Source organism: Schistocerca serialis, chromosome 12 (assembly GCF_023864345.2).
Source record: "Schistocerca serialis cubense isolate TAMUIC-IGC-003099 chromosome 12, iqSchSeri2.2, whole genome shotgun sequence".
NCBI lineage: Eukaryota > Metazoa > Arthropoda > Insecta > Orthoptera > Acrididae > Schistocerca > Schistocerca serialis.
In genome coordinates, this window is record NC_064649.1 from 31,766,496 (window position 1) to 31,784,146 (window position 17,651).

At 44.1% G+C, this 17,651-nt stretch overlaps 1 protein-coding gene across 2 annotated transcripts in view; it reads right to left on the reverse strand.

Annotated features, from left to right (window-relative positions):
• LOC126428178 (sorting nexin-4-like) overlaps nucleotides 1-17,651 on the reverse strand; it is an 84,318-nt gene that overhangs the window by 42,570 nt on the left and 24,097 nt on the right. For both annotated transcript variants that reach the window (XM_050090092.1, XM_050090093.1), the window contains exons 4-6: nucleotides 16,360-16,575; nucleotides 15,126-15,263; nucleotides 4,857-5,067 (exon numbers count right to left, since the gene is read on the reverse strand). In XM_050090092.1, coding sequence (XP_049946049.1) covers nucleotides 4,857-5,067; nucleotides 15,126-15,263; nucleotides 16,360-16,575 — 565 coding nt within the window. The remainder of the gene's footprint in view (nucleotides 1-4,856; nucleotides 5,068-15,125; nucleotides 15,264-16,359; nucleotides 16,576-17,651) is intronic.

Sequence of the window (17,651 nt, forward strand, 5' to 3'; positions counted from 1 at the left end):
ATGTTAGCGTTAACCAGCCCTAAGGACAAAGATCGAGAAGAAGTGAGAGCATGATCTAAATTCATCACAGTAAAGATGGTATTGTAGCATTCACAATTATGAAAGGAGAAGGGTGTCAGCTGAGCCTCCTCCATTTGTTTCTGATGGAGGAAGGCGGGGTGGTAATTGGTGGAGCTCGGAATCTCCACAAAATAGCAGCCTGAAATGTTGGAGATAGCAATAGGAGCCACAATGACAATATCTGATGGTCAGACCAGAAACTGGGAAACGAATCTCATCCCCAGAAACCCATCGGAGGTTGCCCCACACGATGGAAGGAGTGAAACTGTTAGAAGAACTAGTAAATTAAATCCAGTTCGCTTTTTTTGCTGTCCTGAAGAATGTGACGACACTGCCTACACAACTATTTATAACAAATACAGTTCCTAATCATACAATGACAGTTAAAAATGTGGAGAGCATGTTTCCGCACACGAATCCCATTGCAGCGTGCCTCAGTTTACCTTGGGACTGGGATACTGTGCGGTAAAGATGAAGTGCGAGGTATGGAACATTCTGCTGCTGTAAGGATAATGTTTGAAAGGTGTTCTACCTGATCACAATTGCTCATTGAAGGTCACCAGGGAGGAGTAAAGCCTCCAGTCGGCCATAGAAAGCTGCCAGTTCAGTTTACATATTGATAGTGTAGGAATCAGCAAATGGATAGCACACGGGAAATGGTCATTTGAGTATGTGTCGGACATAACATACCACTCCAGACAACTGGCAAGCTAGGCAGTGCAGAACAAGAGGTCCATTTGGGAACAGGTATGCGTGGAGTCTGAAAGGAACACGAGTGCTCCAGTGCAAGACAATGAGGTTGAGTTGATGGAGTAGGGCAGCCAAGAGAGAACCTCTCGAACAAGTTCCGGAACGGCCCCAAAGCAGATGCTGTGCATTAAAGTCAGCAAGCAGCAAAAAGGGGTGAGGGAATTTACCAATAAGATGGAGGAAGTCTGTCCTGGCGGCACCAAATGACGGATGGGTATAGACATAATAAAGAGAAAAGGTGAAGTGAGGCAAGAAAATGCAGACTGCAACAGCTTGCAGCCAGGTGTTCAGTGATGTTATTTGACTATGAACATCATCCCATATGAGCAGCATGACTCCCCCACAAGACAGAATGCCGTTCTCTGGGGGAAGATCAAGATGGACCTGAAGCAAATGTGAGAGGTAAAAACAGTCATGAGGATGCAATTTTTGTTTCTTCAAAGTAGAAAGCAAGCAGACACTGCAATTCCAAGAGCAGCAATAATTCCTCCCTGTTGGACCTAACTCTGGCGGCTGCCAAGTGCCAGTCTTCAAAGACTCACTGTTACAGGACAAAGAGGCTGGAGAATCCTGTTCCACGAGATCTATGGAGGCATTCTCTCTAGGTCAGCCTGCAGATTCCAGCGCAGAAAAATGGAGGTTGGACAGGTGAGGGTATTATGGGGCAACACTGTTTAAGAGGATTACAGAGTTAGGGAAGGAGAAGATATCTTTGTTTTATTTCTTGCAGCCTTTGCAGTTGGCAGATGAAGACTCAGATGCTGTTGGATGGAGGGATGTAAGAAGTCTTCACGGGAGCATTCCTTTTGCCCTTTCCAGCGTGCTGGTTGTGAAGCAGGTGATTTCACTGTCAGGGGCAAAGGTTTGGTGGCTTTTTAAACAGCTGGAGGAGGAGGAAGAGGACGAGAGGGCGACAAGGATGCTGCCATGATACTGGGCGACTTTACAACTGCAATACTGAATTTGAGGTCGGATGTCTGTATGGCCATGTCATTCTTGGAGCAAGGCATAACACAAACAATACTGTAGGTGCCAGACGGTAAAATGCAGGGCTCTTGACTTGCCAACAACTTGTGGGTGATAGGGTAAGATACTCCTTCCTTACCCGGATCTCCTAGACAGCCCACTCATCGAGATAAATGGCCAAGCACATTCTCAGGCTGAGGCTGCATGGTCGCCATTGCCACTGATACAGTGTGGAGGAGGCAGTGTTTCGATAGGACATGTGAGTGTGGTTGTAATGTCGACATTGGCAACAGCTCATCGTCAGATTTGCAGTCAGACCGTGATGACTTCATAACCTGCTTTGATCTTTGATGGAAACACTACTCTACCAAAACATGAGAAAAGGAGTGTGTATAGGAACTAAGTGTGCATCAACCTCTCTCATTACCCAGCTGACTGCAGTAACACCCCGATCAGAGAGGTAAGTTTGGGTTTCTCCCTCGGTCAGACCATTAAGCAGCAGAGTGTAAATAACACCACGCGAAGAACACAGGGTCTGATGGGCCTTGACACAAACAGGATAGCCTGGAGGAGTGAAGCTGCAAGCAGTTGTTGCATTTGAAAATCACAATTGGTCTCCAGAGGCAAAATTCCATTATGTAAACAAGAGCAGAAGTTCAGAGGCCTGCAATTGCATCAACACTTTCCTGAATGATAAATGGATTAACCATAGCAAAGGATTGACCTATTTTAGTATTACCATGAGGAATTGAGGTGCAGCTAGAAGATTCTTTGAATCTAGCTTCATTCTGTTTACATTTAGTAGATGTAGACTGAGATAGTAATTGACCCACTATGAGAAAATCCCAATGATTGACAACATCTCCGATGGTGCTCTCCTTGCGACAGGCTCCACCCACTCCCCACCTTGCTCCTCAGAGAGGAGGGGCTCACCCGCCTCATGTGATTGTTCACACCTCAGGTCACACCTCCTGAACTCCTCACAGAGGGACCAACTGGCAATTTGGGAAGGTAACAGCTCAGGCAATCACCTCTTCCACCACCTGGCCTATACCAGGGCGTATGTGCAAACTTTATCTGTCCACCTGGGGCTGGAAATTGTGTGTCATCCAGTCACCTGTTGTGCATCAAACGTGTGGGCTGGCCTTCTGGAGCGAACAGAAAGGAAGAAGAAACATAGAGGAACCTCAAATGCCAAAGCGGAGGAAGGGTAGGAGACAGGACGAAGAAAGAAAGAAAAAGCAGGTGAGAGTCTCTCCTGAAGTCTGGCCACTAGAATCTCAGAACACATTCCCAAAAATATTCCCGTCATGTTCCCCAAGAGAGGGGAAAAAGAATAGTAGAAGGATAGACACACTTGGAAAAGGAAGAAGTGCTGCGAAGGCTGGAGACCTGTGGTAGCCAAGCACGAAGTCTCCAAAGAGTTGTGAGTCGTCTGGGGTGTACTGTTAACGAGGCCACACACCTAACTGCATGTTCAACAAGCACATACGATTGAGTTTTTTTCGCCTCTTCCTGTTGACACCTATAAAACCTATGTGCAAGGATGTCATTTGATGTCAGCATTAACAAACAGAAAAATCACTGTATTCTTCTTTTTGAGGGCTTTTTAAAAATATTAAAAATAGAAGTCTCACAACTAAAAAATATGTTTGCTTGAATAACTTTGTTGTTACACAAGTTAAATATGATTAAACACATAACACAATTGCACACCCTTCTGCATATGAAAAAGCTTTCAATATCTGCAACTGTTTCTTAAATAGAAGGGATTTTACACGTTACACTACTGCACCTTTTCGGAAGTAAAGGTTTTTAGTGGCACCAAGGTTAGTGTCAAGTCCCTAGCAAATGGGACAAACTAAGGGTAGCATAACAACAGCTGAAATGCTTAATTCCATTTTCAAATGTTCATTTATAAAGGAAAACCCAAGAGAATTGCCCAGTTTAACTCTTCATACCACAAAAAGATGAACAGAATAAGTATTAGTGTCAGTGGTGATGAGAAACAGCTTAAAATTGTTAAAATTGAACAAAGCTCCAGTGTCCGAAGGAATCCCTGTCAGATTACATGCTGAATTTGTGGTCGAGTTAGTCCCTTTTCTAACTACAGTCTACCTTAGATCCTTCACACAAAAAGGACACACACAATAATTGGAAGAAAGAACAGGTCGTACACATCTACAAGAAAGGTAGTAGCAGAGATCCACAAACTACCGCCAAATATCCTTGACATTGATTTGTTGTAGAATCTTAGGACATATTTTGAACTCAAACATACTGAGGTACTCCAACAGAAGGACCTCCTCCATGCCAAGCAACATAGATTCCAAAAACACTGATCATGTGAAACCCAACTCTCACATTTTCACATGACATACTGGAAGCTTTAGACCAAGACAGTCCGACACATGCAGTATTTTTCAATTTCTGAAAATCATTTGACTCAGTACCCATCTACACTTATTGCCAAACGTATATGGGTTATCAAGTGACATTTGTGACTGGACTGACAACTTTTTGGTAGGGATGATGCAGCATATTGCGTTGGCTGTAGAGACATCAGATGTTGAAGTACCTTCAGGTGTGTCCCAGGGAAGTGTGTTGGGATCCCTAGTGTTCATGTCTTATGTTAATGACCTCACAGATAATATTAATAGTAACCTCAGACCTTTTGCAGATGATGCAGTTATCTGTAATGAAATACTGTCTGAGAAAAGCTGCATAAATATTCAGTCAGATATCAATAAGATTTCAAAGTGGTGCAACGACTGGCAATTTGCTTTAAATATTCATAAATATAAAATTGTATACTTCACAAAACAAAAAAATTGGGTCCTATAACTGTAATATCAGTGAGTCACAGTAGGGATCAGCCAACTCGTACAAATACCCAGGTGTAACCCTATGCAGGGAAATGAAATGGATTGATCACACTGGTTCTGTCACGGATAATGCAGGTAGTAGCCTGAACGTGTTCCATACATGAATGGAACAGGAAGAAACCCTGAAAACTGGTACCACGAGATGTACCCTCTGCCACGCACTTCACGGTGGTTTGCAGAGTATAGATAGCCCACCTTTCTGCACGCTGTCCTTCTCTGCAACTAGAGCGCCGGCCGCCGCCTCTGCCTGCTCCAGCCGCAGCTGCAGTGTTTCCTGCCGCCCGCACACCGCCTGCAGCGCGTCTGCGAAGAACAGGTACTCCTTCAGCTGGTCTGCGAACACCTCCTCCTCCTCCAGGGGGATGTCGATGCCTGCCGCGTACGAGTCTAGGTAGTGCCCAGCTTTCTGCAATTTTATGTAGTACATATTTAAAACTATCAAAGTAGTCCAGCACCATCAAAACCAAATGCATTGGGATACAGTCAGAGCGAAAATTAGTTATCAGAAAAAAAAAAAAACCAGTAATTTGTTGTACTTTTCACAGTACATGACTTAATGTTATTTTCAAAGTGGTTTCTTCAACATTAAAACAATTAAAATCTGCCTTCATGGGTACTGCACACTTTCCCTTTTCTAAACAAGGGAGTGAGATCACATTCACATTCACCACCACCACCACCACCACCACCACCACCACATAGTTCCAGACTCACAGGTGGTGTGCACATGCCACCTCCATATCTCCCTATCTAGATAACTCCTACTGTCGACATCATCCAGTGTTGTTGTTCTCCGTCTTGATAATGTCGGTCCATCATTCCTTTGGTCTTCCCACCCACGGAGTCTCCTCAACTTTTCTACAGATTTACTTGGGCTATCCTCATTAGTTCTGTCCTTAATGTGTGTCCTAACCACTTGAGTCTAGATACTGTCATTTGTTCTAGTAGCACTGTCTTAATGCCAGCCATCTCTCTCACCTCTTAAGTTGTCCAGTTTTGTTTTCTGTATTGTAAACCTCAGAACTTCATCTTAAATGTTTGTAGTCAGAATAAGTCACTCTTTGTGAGAGTGACTGTTTGTATAGAATAAATTTGGACTGGTTTATAATAGGTATTTTACATAACTGATTTTGCTTTTCTCAGAACCTTTGCATCTCATACAAGACATCTACAACATGTTGCCAGAAATTTGAGCTCTTCTGAATCTTACTTGTAACCTCTTTCATGGCTAGATTGTGTCAAGAAATTACACGTTCAAGCTAGGTAGACATTTCCAAATTTTCCTGTGGAGGAATTACCTTGCTCAATTCTTGGCAACCGCCATTCTGTATTTGTGCCATTACTACTGTTTCGGCTTCACTTATTTTGAGATTATATTTCTTGAACTTATCCGCCAACTTGTCCATCCTCAACTGTCGCTCCAGCTCTGTTTCTCCCTCTACCAAAGGGAGTGCAGTAAGTTAATCAATAATGAGCCAGGTGTAATGGCAGTCAAAAGCACATCTCGTGTGACATTCGATCTCTTACTTGCAGTGCCTGTACTGTAACACCACATTACAATTGCAATGGGCCAAACTGACCAGAAATAAGTCAGACTATTGATTCTATTAGTCATCAGGATTGTATAAAAAAATGTATCAAAACCTTTGCCAAATTCAACTTCCATGCTGCCATAATGCTGTACAACTTTTTCAAATAATAACTTCTTATTAACAGGCAAATCAACCCTTCACATCAGTTCTACGAGTTCCCTTTTTACTCTGATATTTGTTTACATGCATAAGAGTATTTTCATATATGCCACAAAAATACAAGGAAAAAGTTTCAGCGATTTGGGCACAACAAAAGTAAATAACTTTCTGTTGTGACAGTGCCACGACATCCAAAAGTGCCGCTAAGTTAGTACGCGAACACGGCGATAGAGGCGCTCCGCAGCTCGGCCGAGCGCGGGAGCGCCACCTGGTATGAACGGCGCCGGCCGCATGTCACGGCCCGGCAGTCGAGTGACAGATACGGAGTTAGTAACATGTAACCCGCGAGTGTTTCTACTTTTGTATCTCCACGCACTTTATTAGTGATTAAAGGTTATAACACTTTTTGGCGACGAGGTCGGATATTTTTTTTTCCCCTGCGTTGTGGACTTGAGTGTTCGTGTCGGGGCAGACATGGAACAGCTTATGCAAGCGCTTATTGAACAACAAACACAGCTGACGGCTGCTATTCAGGCGCAACAAACACAGCTGACGGCTGCTATTCAGGCGCAACAAACACAGCTGACGGCTGCTATTCAGGCGCAACAAACACAGCTGACGGCTGCTATTCAGGCGTTGTCGACGTCGCTTACTCATCGTCTGTCTTCCTCTTCTCCGCCTCCGTTTCCTCCTTATGACGCTCCTATGTGTAAGTCGTTATTTCTATCTTGGATTTCCCCACGGATCTATCAGCTGTTATCTCAGTTAGCCCCTCTGCGGGAACCTGCCTCTCTGTCCTTCCAAGAAATGTGTGACTTATTGTCTAACTATTACCGAAAAAACACCCATGTCGTTGCCGCCCGCGTGGCTTTCTACCGGTGTCGTAAACAGCCCCATCAATCTTACCGGGCTTGGGCGGCGGAACTACACGGTCTGAGTCGGAAATGTCAGTTTGTCACGGACACTCATCATGAGTCTTACGCTGATTCAATGGTTCGGGACGCTATTTTACGGCTTGCTCCTGATAAAGAAGTTCGGCAACGTGCCTTACAATTGCCAAACCCGTCGTTGTCGGAAGTTCTCAGCATCGCTCAATCGTTTGAAGTGTCTCACGCTGCTGGTGGGCAAATAGACGCGTGGTGTGATGTAGGCGCTGTACACACCACTTTCGACGCAGACAATGTGCCTGTTTCACAGGAAAACGACGATGTGGCGGCGGTGCACTCGCGTCAACAACGTCGCGTTGGGCCGCCACGCTTGCAGCGAAAACAGCAACCACAGAAGCAGGCTCGTTCCGCCCTTCCTTCTTGTCCACGTTGTTTCGTACAGCATGACAGAGCCGCGTGTCCAAAACGTTGGGCCACGTGTAATTCATGTAGGAAAAAAGGCCACATTGCTTCTGTGTGTCAGTCCCCTAAAGTTCCTGTCGACGAGGACGAGGCATCGGACATGGATGTTAACTGTGTGCTTTCTCAAACGAATAAGTTGTTTGTTACTGTTCGTGTTCTGGATAAAGACATTCGCATGCAAGTGGACACTGGCTCTGCAGTCACTCTCATTAATTCTCGCACGTATTTGGAGTTAGGCTCCCCTTCCTTGTCTCCAGTTACGCGAAATCTACGAACTTATAATAAGCAGAAAATTCCTATCGTTGGCCAGTTTGATGCTTCCACTGCCTACAAGTCTGTTGTTCGGCCCCTCACGTTTTATGTGGTGGATCATGCGGGCACTGAAAACCTGTTCGGTTATGATGCTTTCCAGTTGTTCGGGTTTTCCATTGATGATGATGTGCACCTCATATCTGAGGACATTCCGTATCAACAGCTGGATGGCTTGTGTTCTGAATTCTCGTCCGTGTTCTCTGCGGGTCTGGGTCGGGCCAAGGATTTTGAAGCCCACATTACTCTTAAACCTACGGCTCGCCCTAAGTTTTTCCGGGCACGCCCTATTCCGATGGCGTTGCGTGCGCCTGTCAAAGCTGAGATAGACAGGTTAACAGCTTCGGGGATTCTCCTTCCTGTTACCTCCAGCGAATGGGCATCGCCCGTCGTGGTGGTTTCTAAACCAAACGGGAGTCTGCGATTGTGTGGTGATTTTAAAGCCACTGTCAATGCTCAAAGCCTCATTGACACTTATCCTCTTCCCCGTCCTGAGGAGTTATTTACCAAGCTCACTGGGGGCCAGTTCTTTTCCAAACTTGACTTATCGGAGGCGTACCATCAGTTGCCGCTGGATGCATCTTCCAAGGAATTTCTCGTCATCAACACTCCTTGTGGGTTGTATCAGTACCAGCGGTTACCATTTGGCGTCGCTAGCGCGCCGGCCATTTTTCAGCGGTTTTTGGAACAGCTCACGGCTTCCGTTCCCGGCTGCATCAACTGCCTGGATGACATTGTTGTCACGGGGGCCTCCACTGAGGAGCACCTTCGCAATTTGCGTTCACTGTTTCGGGTTCTGCATTCAGCAGGGTTGAAGTGCAATCTGGACAAGTCTCAGTTCTTCCAACCCTCCATTGTGTATCTTGGTTTCCACTTGTCCCGTGAGGGTATACGTCCTCTACGACAGCATGTTGCGGCCATTACCGCTCTACCCCGGCCGTCTACGGTCAAAGAACTTCAGGCGTTTCTAGGCAAGGTTGCTTATTATCGCAAATTCATTCCCTCCGTGGCGGCGGTGGCTCATCCTCTGCATCAGCTGTTACGCAAAAACGTTCCTTTCTGTTGGTCCGCCGAGTGTGAGCAGGCTTTTGTCCGCCTGAAGGCTCATTTGCAGTCGGCGCCTTGTCTTGCCACATTCCGTCCGGGTCAGCACTTGGTTCTGGCGACTGACGCGTCACAGTATGGCCTAGGGGCTGTTCTCGCCCATCGGTATGAGGATGGGTCGGAACGACCCATCGCCTACGCTTCCAAGACCCTCAACGATGCCCAACGGCGTTACTCTCAAATAGAAAGGGAGGCGCTCGCTATCGTTTATGCTCTGAAAAAGTTCAGCGTTTTTTTGTATGGTTCTAAGTTTCACCTCATCACCGACCACAAGCCGCTGGTCTCTCTGTTCAGCCCCTCGGCGTCGCTTCCGGATAAGGCAGCTCACCGCCTGCAACGTTGGGCCTTATACTTGTCTCGTTTTCACTATGAGATTCACTATCGCCCCACGGCCCAGCACGCCAACGCTGACGCGTTGTCGCGTTTGCCGATGGGCCCCGACCCGGTTTTCGATCGCGATGAACTCCTCTGTTTCCACATTGATGAGGAAGAACGTCGTGCGGTCGAGGGTTTTCCACTTACAGGTTCGCAGGTCGCATCGGCTACTGCGCGGGATCCGGTCCTGCGTCAGGTGATTGGTTTTGTTCAGCGGGGTTGGCCGGACAGGACCAAGGGCCGGGCGTCGGATCCCCTTCGCAACTACCATGCCTTGCGCCTTCGTCTGTCTGTTCGTGAGGGTGTTGTTCTTCTGGCCACGGATGGCGCATCTCCACGGGTTGTGGTGCCCGCCTCTCTTCGCAAAGCTGTTCTCAAACTATTGCACGAGGGCCATTGGGGGATTTCTCGGACTAAGTCCCTGGTCCGCAGGCACGTTTATTGGCCCGGTATCGATTCGGACATCGCCCACATGGTCGCTGCGTGTGCTCAGTGTGTTCAACAACTGGCTGCGCCTCGTACTCTGCCCTCTCCGTGGACTGATCCGGCGCAGCCGTGGGAACGGGTGCACGCTGATTTTGCCGGCCCCTTCCTCGGCACTTATTGGCTACTGTTGATTGACGCCTTCTCGAAGTTTCCGTTTGTTGTTCGCTGTCCGTCGCCCACCACTGCGGCGACGATGCTGGCTTTGTCAAAAATCTTTGCGCTAGAAGGTCTTCCATCCACGATTGTCACGGACAATGGCCCTCCGTTCTCTTCGCAGGCCTTCCGTGATTTTTGTACTGGACAAGGGATTCATCATGTTACAGCACCGCCCTTCCATCCACAATCGAATGGGGAGGTCGAGCGCCTTGTCCGCACTTTCAAAAGCCAAATGAAAAAATTCCTTAGTGATTTTTCCACAGATGACGCTCTGTTGCAATTTCTGAGTTCTTATCGCTTCACGCCTCTGGGTGATCGCAGCCCTGCTGAACTCTTGCATGGCCGCCAACCGCGCACCCTACTGCCTCTGCTTCACCCTGTCATGCCTTGTACTGTGTCCCCTAGTGCGGGAAAATACCCGGTGGGCACCGACGTGTGGGCACGGGGGTATGGATCTCGCCCTAAATGGATTCCAGGGGTGGTCCAGGCTCTTCGCGGCCGCCGGCTTTGTGAAATACGTACGGACGGCGGCATGGTTGTTCGCCATTACGACCAGATGCGCCCACGAGTGGTGGCCACGCCGGTACCACCGCCCCTTCTTTCGTCTCCACCAGTCCGAGAAGCCAGTCCTGTCGCTGCTGCCGATCTTCCGGGCGTGTTGTTGCCGCCGCCGTCGCTACCGCTTCCGAGTACGCCGGAACCGGCCCCAGTCGCGACGCCGCCTTCTCCGGGACCCATCTCGCTGGAGCACACCCCCAGGTCCACGACACCTATGGATGCTGCTCCGGAGTTTTCACCCATCATCTCGTCCAGGAGGCACATTCCACGCGCCAGCTTCCGTCCTCTCGTGTTTCTCCGCGGGATCTTCTCGGGACCTCCCAAGAGGCCATGGATGTCTCCGCACTGTCCGTGTCTCCACGAAAGTGAGCGTTTTTTTTTTTTTCAAGGGGGGAAAAGTGTTGTGACAGTGCCACGACATTCAAAAGTGCCGCTACGTTAGTACGCGAACACGGCGATAGAGGCGCTCCGCAGCTCGGCCGAGCGCGGGAGCGCCACCTGGTTATGAACGGCGCCGGCCGCATGTCACGGCCCGGCAGTCGAGTGACAGATACGGAGTTAGTAACATGTAACCCGCGAGTGTTTCTACTTTTGTATCTCCACGCACTTTATTAGTGATTAAAGGTTATAACACTTTCAACCAACCAAGAGGTTGTTCTGAATGTGATCTTACTGCAGGTGGCGCCAGCCCTGGATCTGTGATATTTCCAAACCAGGGCAAAAACTTGATAGTCCCCCCCCTCCTACTCGAAAAATGACACACAATTTTTTTTAAAAAAATCAGTTTTTTTAAAAATATGTTCATTTTGTAGTGCACATCTTTCTGAAGATGTCTGATATACAAAATGTATGTGTTCGAGGAAATGTAAGAGATGTTATGTGGTCTTAAGTGCGCCAAAGTGCAGTGCCATGTGTCTTCAGACCGCATTCTTCTATCATTTGTCACAGTATTTTGCTATTTGGAATTCAAATATGTATATTTTGTAATGGAAGCCATCAAACTTATATACAGGACAGTGGAAATTAAAATGCCCTGTGGTGCCACTCCTGCTCCCAGTCAGCTGGTTTAAAAAAACTTACAATTAATACTGTATGGTATTATTTGTGACTAGGACAGTAAGATCTCTTTAGAAAATTTGCACTCCTTATTGCCTATTAGCTAATAACTTTCTCTTTTCTGTGACACATAATTAAATATAAGAAACATAAACCCTGTGAAGACAAGAGTTAAGCAAGACAGTACACATTATTCAATCCTTAGGTTTCAGCATTTTTTCTCTAATCTTGCTAAAGCTTTACATGGCATGCTTTTCTTTCTGCAAAGGAGTCTATTACCTCATCAAAGTTCGTCAAACATTTTGCTACATGAAAAATCAAAATGTCGCCATCTAATACGGAAAAAGCTGTTAATACAATTAATACATAAGACTGGTGTGATTTCTCAATCTGATTACGTCTATTTTGTCACTGTCTGCTGGGTAAAACAAAACAGGCATTTCTAATATTGCAGCAATCTTAACACTTGCCAAATAAGCGAGACTGTTTTGGCACAAATGTCATTTTCATCTACCTTATTTACATAAACAACATGAACAGAATATGATTCACAAAGCACCAATATCAAATGCCTATTAGGCCTATTACAAGCAAAAAGTTTTATTTTATGAAAGAGCTTCACATTTCAATTACACGCTCCAGTTTCTCAAGCACGAGATCAGGAAGTAGTTGACATAAGGAATTTTTATATAAATCTTAAATTGTAATATTCTTCAGTATAATTTGTGTGATGTCCCAATATCTTCTTCCTTGTTCTAACAGACAATCTTGTTATCACCTATTCTGTAACTATTGCTGCCAGTTCTCTAGTTACATTCACTAATCCTGCCAGAATCACCGGTTCAGTTATTCTGCGTTTATTCTCCAGTTAGGCATTATTACGTGTTCATATAACATGTTTTCCATGTTATTCTGAGAATAGAACTTAAGCGGCTACGAACTGGGGACTGTATAACTTCCCCTTGGTAGTGTAGAGTTTTGCTAAAATTTTCTTTCATAATTTCATTTTATTTGATACACCGAGAAGATAACATGGACTCTTTCTTACCCATTATTCCGGTTAGTCATTTATTTCCACTTGTAGTCTGAATCTATGGATTTCACTAAGAATTATAGCACCACTTATTCACACACCCAATCAACCACATAAATAAACAGCAATTGGCATTCACCCATTCAGATTTGTTCGACTCAGCTCATATAGCTCCGTGCCCTTTTGTTTGTGGGAGGTTTATATTCTTGCTGCAACGGAGATTCCCCTGGCAGAGACATCATGTGCACTATGCACATATTCAAAAATCAAGTTGTGATTAGTTCATAAATCAACTGTGTCCAAAAACGATCAAAAACAAGCAGGGATGCATTTCAAAATCATATTAATAACCAATAGATCAATGTGTGATCGAAGCTAAGCGCTTTGTGAAACAAGGCTTTCTCCTTCAAGGATATGAATTTGGCACCCCCTGAAAGCCGCCTGGGGCAGGTACCCTGGTTTGCCCCCCCCCCCCTTCCCCCCCACCTACATCCGGGCCTGGGTGGCATGGCATGTACCTGCACTTCTCAAACCCACAAGCCAGCCTTTGCAGCCAGTCGGTTTGTCATTTGTCGCACAGATACCAATTCACATTAGAAGAGTCACCAATGGATTCCACAAGAATCAGTGGAACTCTGACATCTATCAACTGAGTTTCAATATGGTGGAAAACATTCATTATTGTCTCCAGTTCCAACCTACGAAGAGTGTGTGACCAACACCAAATAGATATAACTGGCAACAGTTACGGTATATGAAGAAGCGCAGCATAATTAGTAACAGGTTTGCCTGACCAATACGAGAGTGTCACAGAAATTCCAAAAAACTTTAACTATCCTTTTAAAGGCTACTAATGGGCCCCTCATGTATTCAATGGTATCAGCACAGTATCAATACAGTGACTGACTGTGGGAGTGTATTGATATATACTCAGAACAAGAGAAAATGATGAGCATTATTGATGGGCCCCAAAATACTCTCAGTATTGTCCATATGTACTGAGTATGTCGGGTCGAGTATTGGCGGTTGACAATATTCGCCATTTGGTCGTTGACAGAGCTTCATGAATCAGCCATACGGCATTAGTGTGCACTGTCTATGTTTTCTGTTTGTCTTTGTTCCTTTTGCTAGATGACCATGGTCCACCGCTCTACCTTCTAAAATGAACTACGAAATGATGGTTGAATTTACTGACTGCTCTAAAAATAAATAAGAACAATCTCTGTGGACTCAATCTTTAAAGGAATATATGGACAAAAAAGAAATTGCCACAGATGAAGAATTACTGAACACACACAACAGTTATATAGGCTTATGTAGGGGGTAGTCTCCATGTTTACGGCTTTGGTGTGGTCACTGGAGAATCCACTGTGGCAATGCTTCTTTTATTAACTTGAAAAGGGAGTATTAGTTTGTTGAATTAGACAGCATTATGGAAAAATGCTTTTACTTTGAAACGTACATCATATATGCAATGACCAGTAAGGCACTTGTAAAATGCAAGTCAGTCTCACCAAATTGTCACAAACCAAACAAATGTTTTACATCAATCACCTGAATAAATCCTTGCAGGTCAGTTATAATTGCTTCACAAGCAAATTTCGCTAATTATGTTTGCTGATAATACAGCACTTATATTCAGGCATTCAAATGATCTGCCTGTCACTAAGAATATCAAAGTTACTACTTGCTCACTGCTAGTGACTGGCTCTCATTTACATATTCTGTTTACGTTGCATAAACATTAACAGTTTATTGTACAGTACACTACTCTTCCCTTAATAGTCTATGAAATCTTTTAGTTTCACAATTCTGATTCAAGTCAGCAAATTAATATGCAACATGTCTGCTTTTTTTTCTGGCCAGTCTTGGACCCACTTCCTCTTTTGCATCGTTTCTTGACAGCTGTAACTAATAATAGTGTGGCAAACATTGTTTTGGGTGTTCAACATCTTAACTTTCTGAAACTGCATTGTTGATTGACAACTTTATTGACAGTGTTAGAGTCACTTCAACATACTGAAGTATTAACAAATGAACTGTCAATAAATATTGAACAGGTGCAGGGCGCTTTACAAAGTTTCAAGAACAAGTATCAAGTGAGAAATCTAGGCATACAACACAGTGTCCTATGTATCACTCCCATAGAGATAGGCTAATTGCAGCATACAGACACATTTAATCAATCATTCATCCCATGCTCTATATGCGAATACAATGGGAAGAAATGAATATGTAATGGAATGGTGGGTACCCTCTGCCCTGCATATGATGGTGGCTTGTAGAATACAGGTGTAGAACCAAGTAACAGTGAATTGAGCGTGTGCACACACACAGAGTTTATTACCTGCAGCCCGTCACCCATTTCCTTCTCCTGGGCACTCCACTCCGAGAACACCCTGCCATAGTTGGCGTGCAACTTGTGGATTGTATACAGACGCTCTGCCATTCTGGATCGCACACGTAGCAGGCTGTTCAGGTTGTTCTGCAAGCAACAAATAACTGTTGGACAAGTTCCACCTTTGGTGTTCATAAACAATGACAGCAACAAACAATAATAGGAGGAGGTGAAAAGAAACTGGGCTCTAGATGGCAATATGGGATTCATGCATCAAAAGATGTTTTGTTTGAAATTCCAAGAGTATAAGTTCGAAGAAGTCGGGCAACGTAGTACTTCCTCCCAATGGCAAAATCTGAGAAATTAGAGTCCATATGGAAGTATATTAACAATCCTTCCCTCTTCCCATGTGGAAACTGTAACCATGTAAGAGGGGAGGTGGGGAGCAGGTAGGTAGGTGAGTGTAGCACCACAAGTGCCCTCAAAAAAAGAGGCTTGGAAAGTAAAGGTAGGGGTTGTAATAAAACTGAAAAATGCCTGAACTAAATATGTAACTTTAGTTTACTATCTGGTGTGCCTATTTCAACCGCACAAAGCCAAAATCTCCTTGCTTGTTACTAGCAGGTCATTCATTTTAATTACACATACATATCAAGTTGAAGCACTTTTGAGAATTTTATCTGCATGCAAATCATCACTACTGAGGGAAATTTTGTACAATTTTCATTACTGATATATTTTGTTCTTTTGGAAACTTACTCTATGGTAACAAATTTGTATCTGATATTACTAAAAAATTTGAAGATTTTGAAGTAATAAAAATATTCTTCCATTTTTGATAAAAGTAGGCTGGTATCTGCATCAATGAAATCAGGAAGAAAACTTGTTACAATAAACAGGACAAATATTAAATTACTTGTGTATAATATTAGCTACAAGAAGCTATCCTGCAACTATTTAATGAAATGAATACATGAGGGCCTAGGAAACCTGAAAATCCATTTTTTGCAGATTATCTTGCTAAATTTGACATAGAAAACTGAAGAAATCAAGACGCAAAGAAAAAGCAGAAGCCAAAACCTTATCTTAAACCGGATACTTCAGAAATAACTACCTACTTCACTTTTATCTTTTCGAGTCATTGAACACCGTTTGCCAACATACTTCTTGAGGCTGCAATATGAGGTTGGCCAACTTAGACTGATGGTTATAATTTTCATTTAGTAAGGGAGACGAACGTTACCTGCAGCTCGTTGCTGTAGTTCTTTACGGCCTCAAACCTCTTGTCCGGGTTACGGAGGCGGACTGACACGCTGAGCGCCTTGAGCTTAGTCTCGGCCAGCTGCAGGTAGCCGGTCTCCTTGATGCTCTCCTTCCAGCCCTGCTCCTGCTGCAGGAACCCGACAAACAGGTGGTCCTGCGACAGCACCGGGTGCGACGCCACCCGCAGCAGGAAGTTCTGCAACAGCCAGAGCCACCCACACTCACATCACATTCTGTGAAAGACTTCACAGGTGTGGAACCACTAGATTAATATGTCGACCTCGGAACTTTTAACACTTTACACACTATATCAGCCAATTCATCTTTTAGCCGGGTCTGTTGTTGAGCACCAGATTGTGAGGTGCTGCAAATCTGTACTTTCAGTTAACATTTTTATACCATAGTTTAACAAGTAGCATGTACAATTACAATAACAACTGTATTTATGACACCTGTGGTACCTACTGTTAATAGCATGACAATCAAATTGTTTTTTCTGATTAGTAATGTTTGTTTACAAACCAAAATAATTACCGTGGCTGAAAATACACAATAAAACAAAACCAATAATTACTGACGCAATTTAAAGCACAATATTTCTCAGTCTGTTCTGTTATTGACCCCAACTCTTAACTGATCATCAAATTTACCAAAAAATGGAAGCAATGCTGAAACTGATTACGTATATAATTTACTAAATTACATTATTCCAAGAAATAATTATCTTTTTAAGACTTTGTATTTCACTAGAAGGCTTAGTTGCTGGAGAATTTGGAAAACCTTCCACATTTTATCAAACTTGCTAGATCAAGGATTTATTGAAATAAATAAAATTTAACATATACAAAGCTTCAGCTATTTAGTTTTTATTGCCTTAATCACATGTAGGTATACTGGATTACTAGTTTTAGCAGGGCTAAGCTGCCATCTTTCATTCTCAGTGTACAGATTATGAAATCTTGCTGTGCAGTATACTGCATATTTTTTTGTAGCATTGTAATGGGATCATGATGAAAAGAGAGTACTGCAGAGCACAATTTCATAACCTGTACACTGAATTCGTGATCGCTCTCCAAGTGACAATGTCAGGTATTTAAAGCAGCATTTAAATTGCATTATAATTTACATTTTCAAAACAACTAATCTGTATCATTAACACAAGAATTCAAATTATATCTTTACTGTGAAATTAATTGCACTGCACATGAAAAATCAAATGTTAAAGAAACATACACGCTTTTTTAATTGTTAACATCTGCTCTATTTTAATGC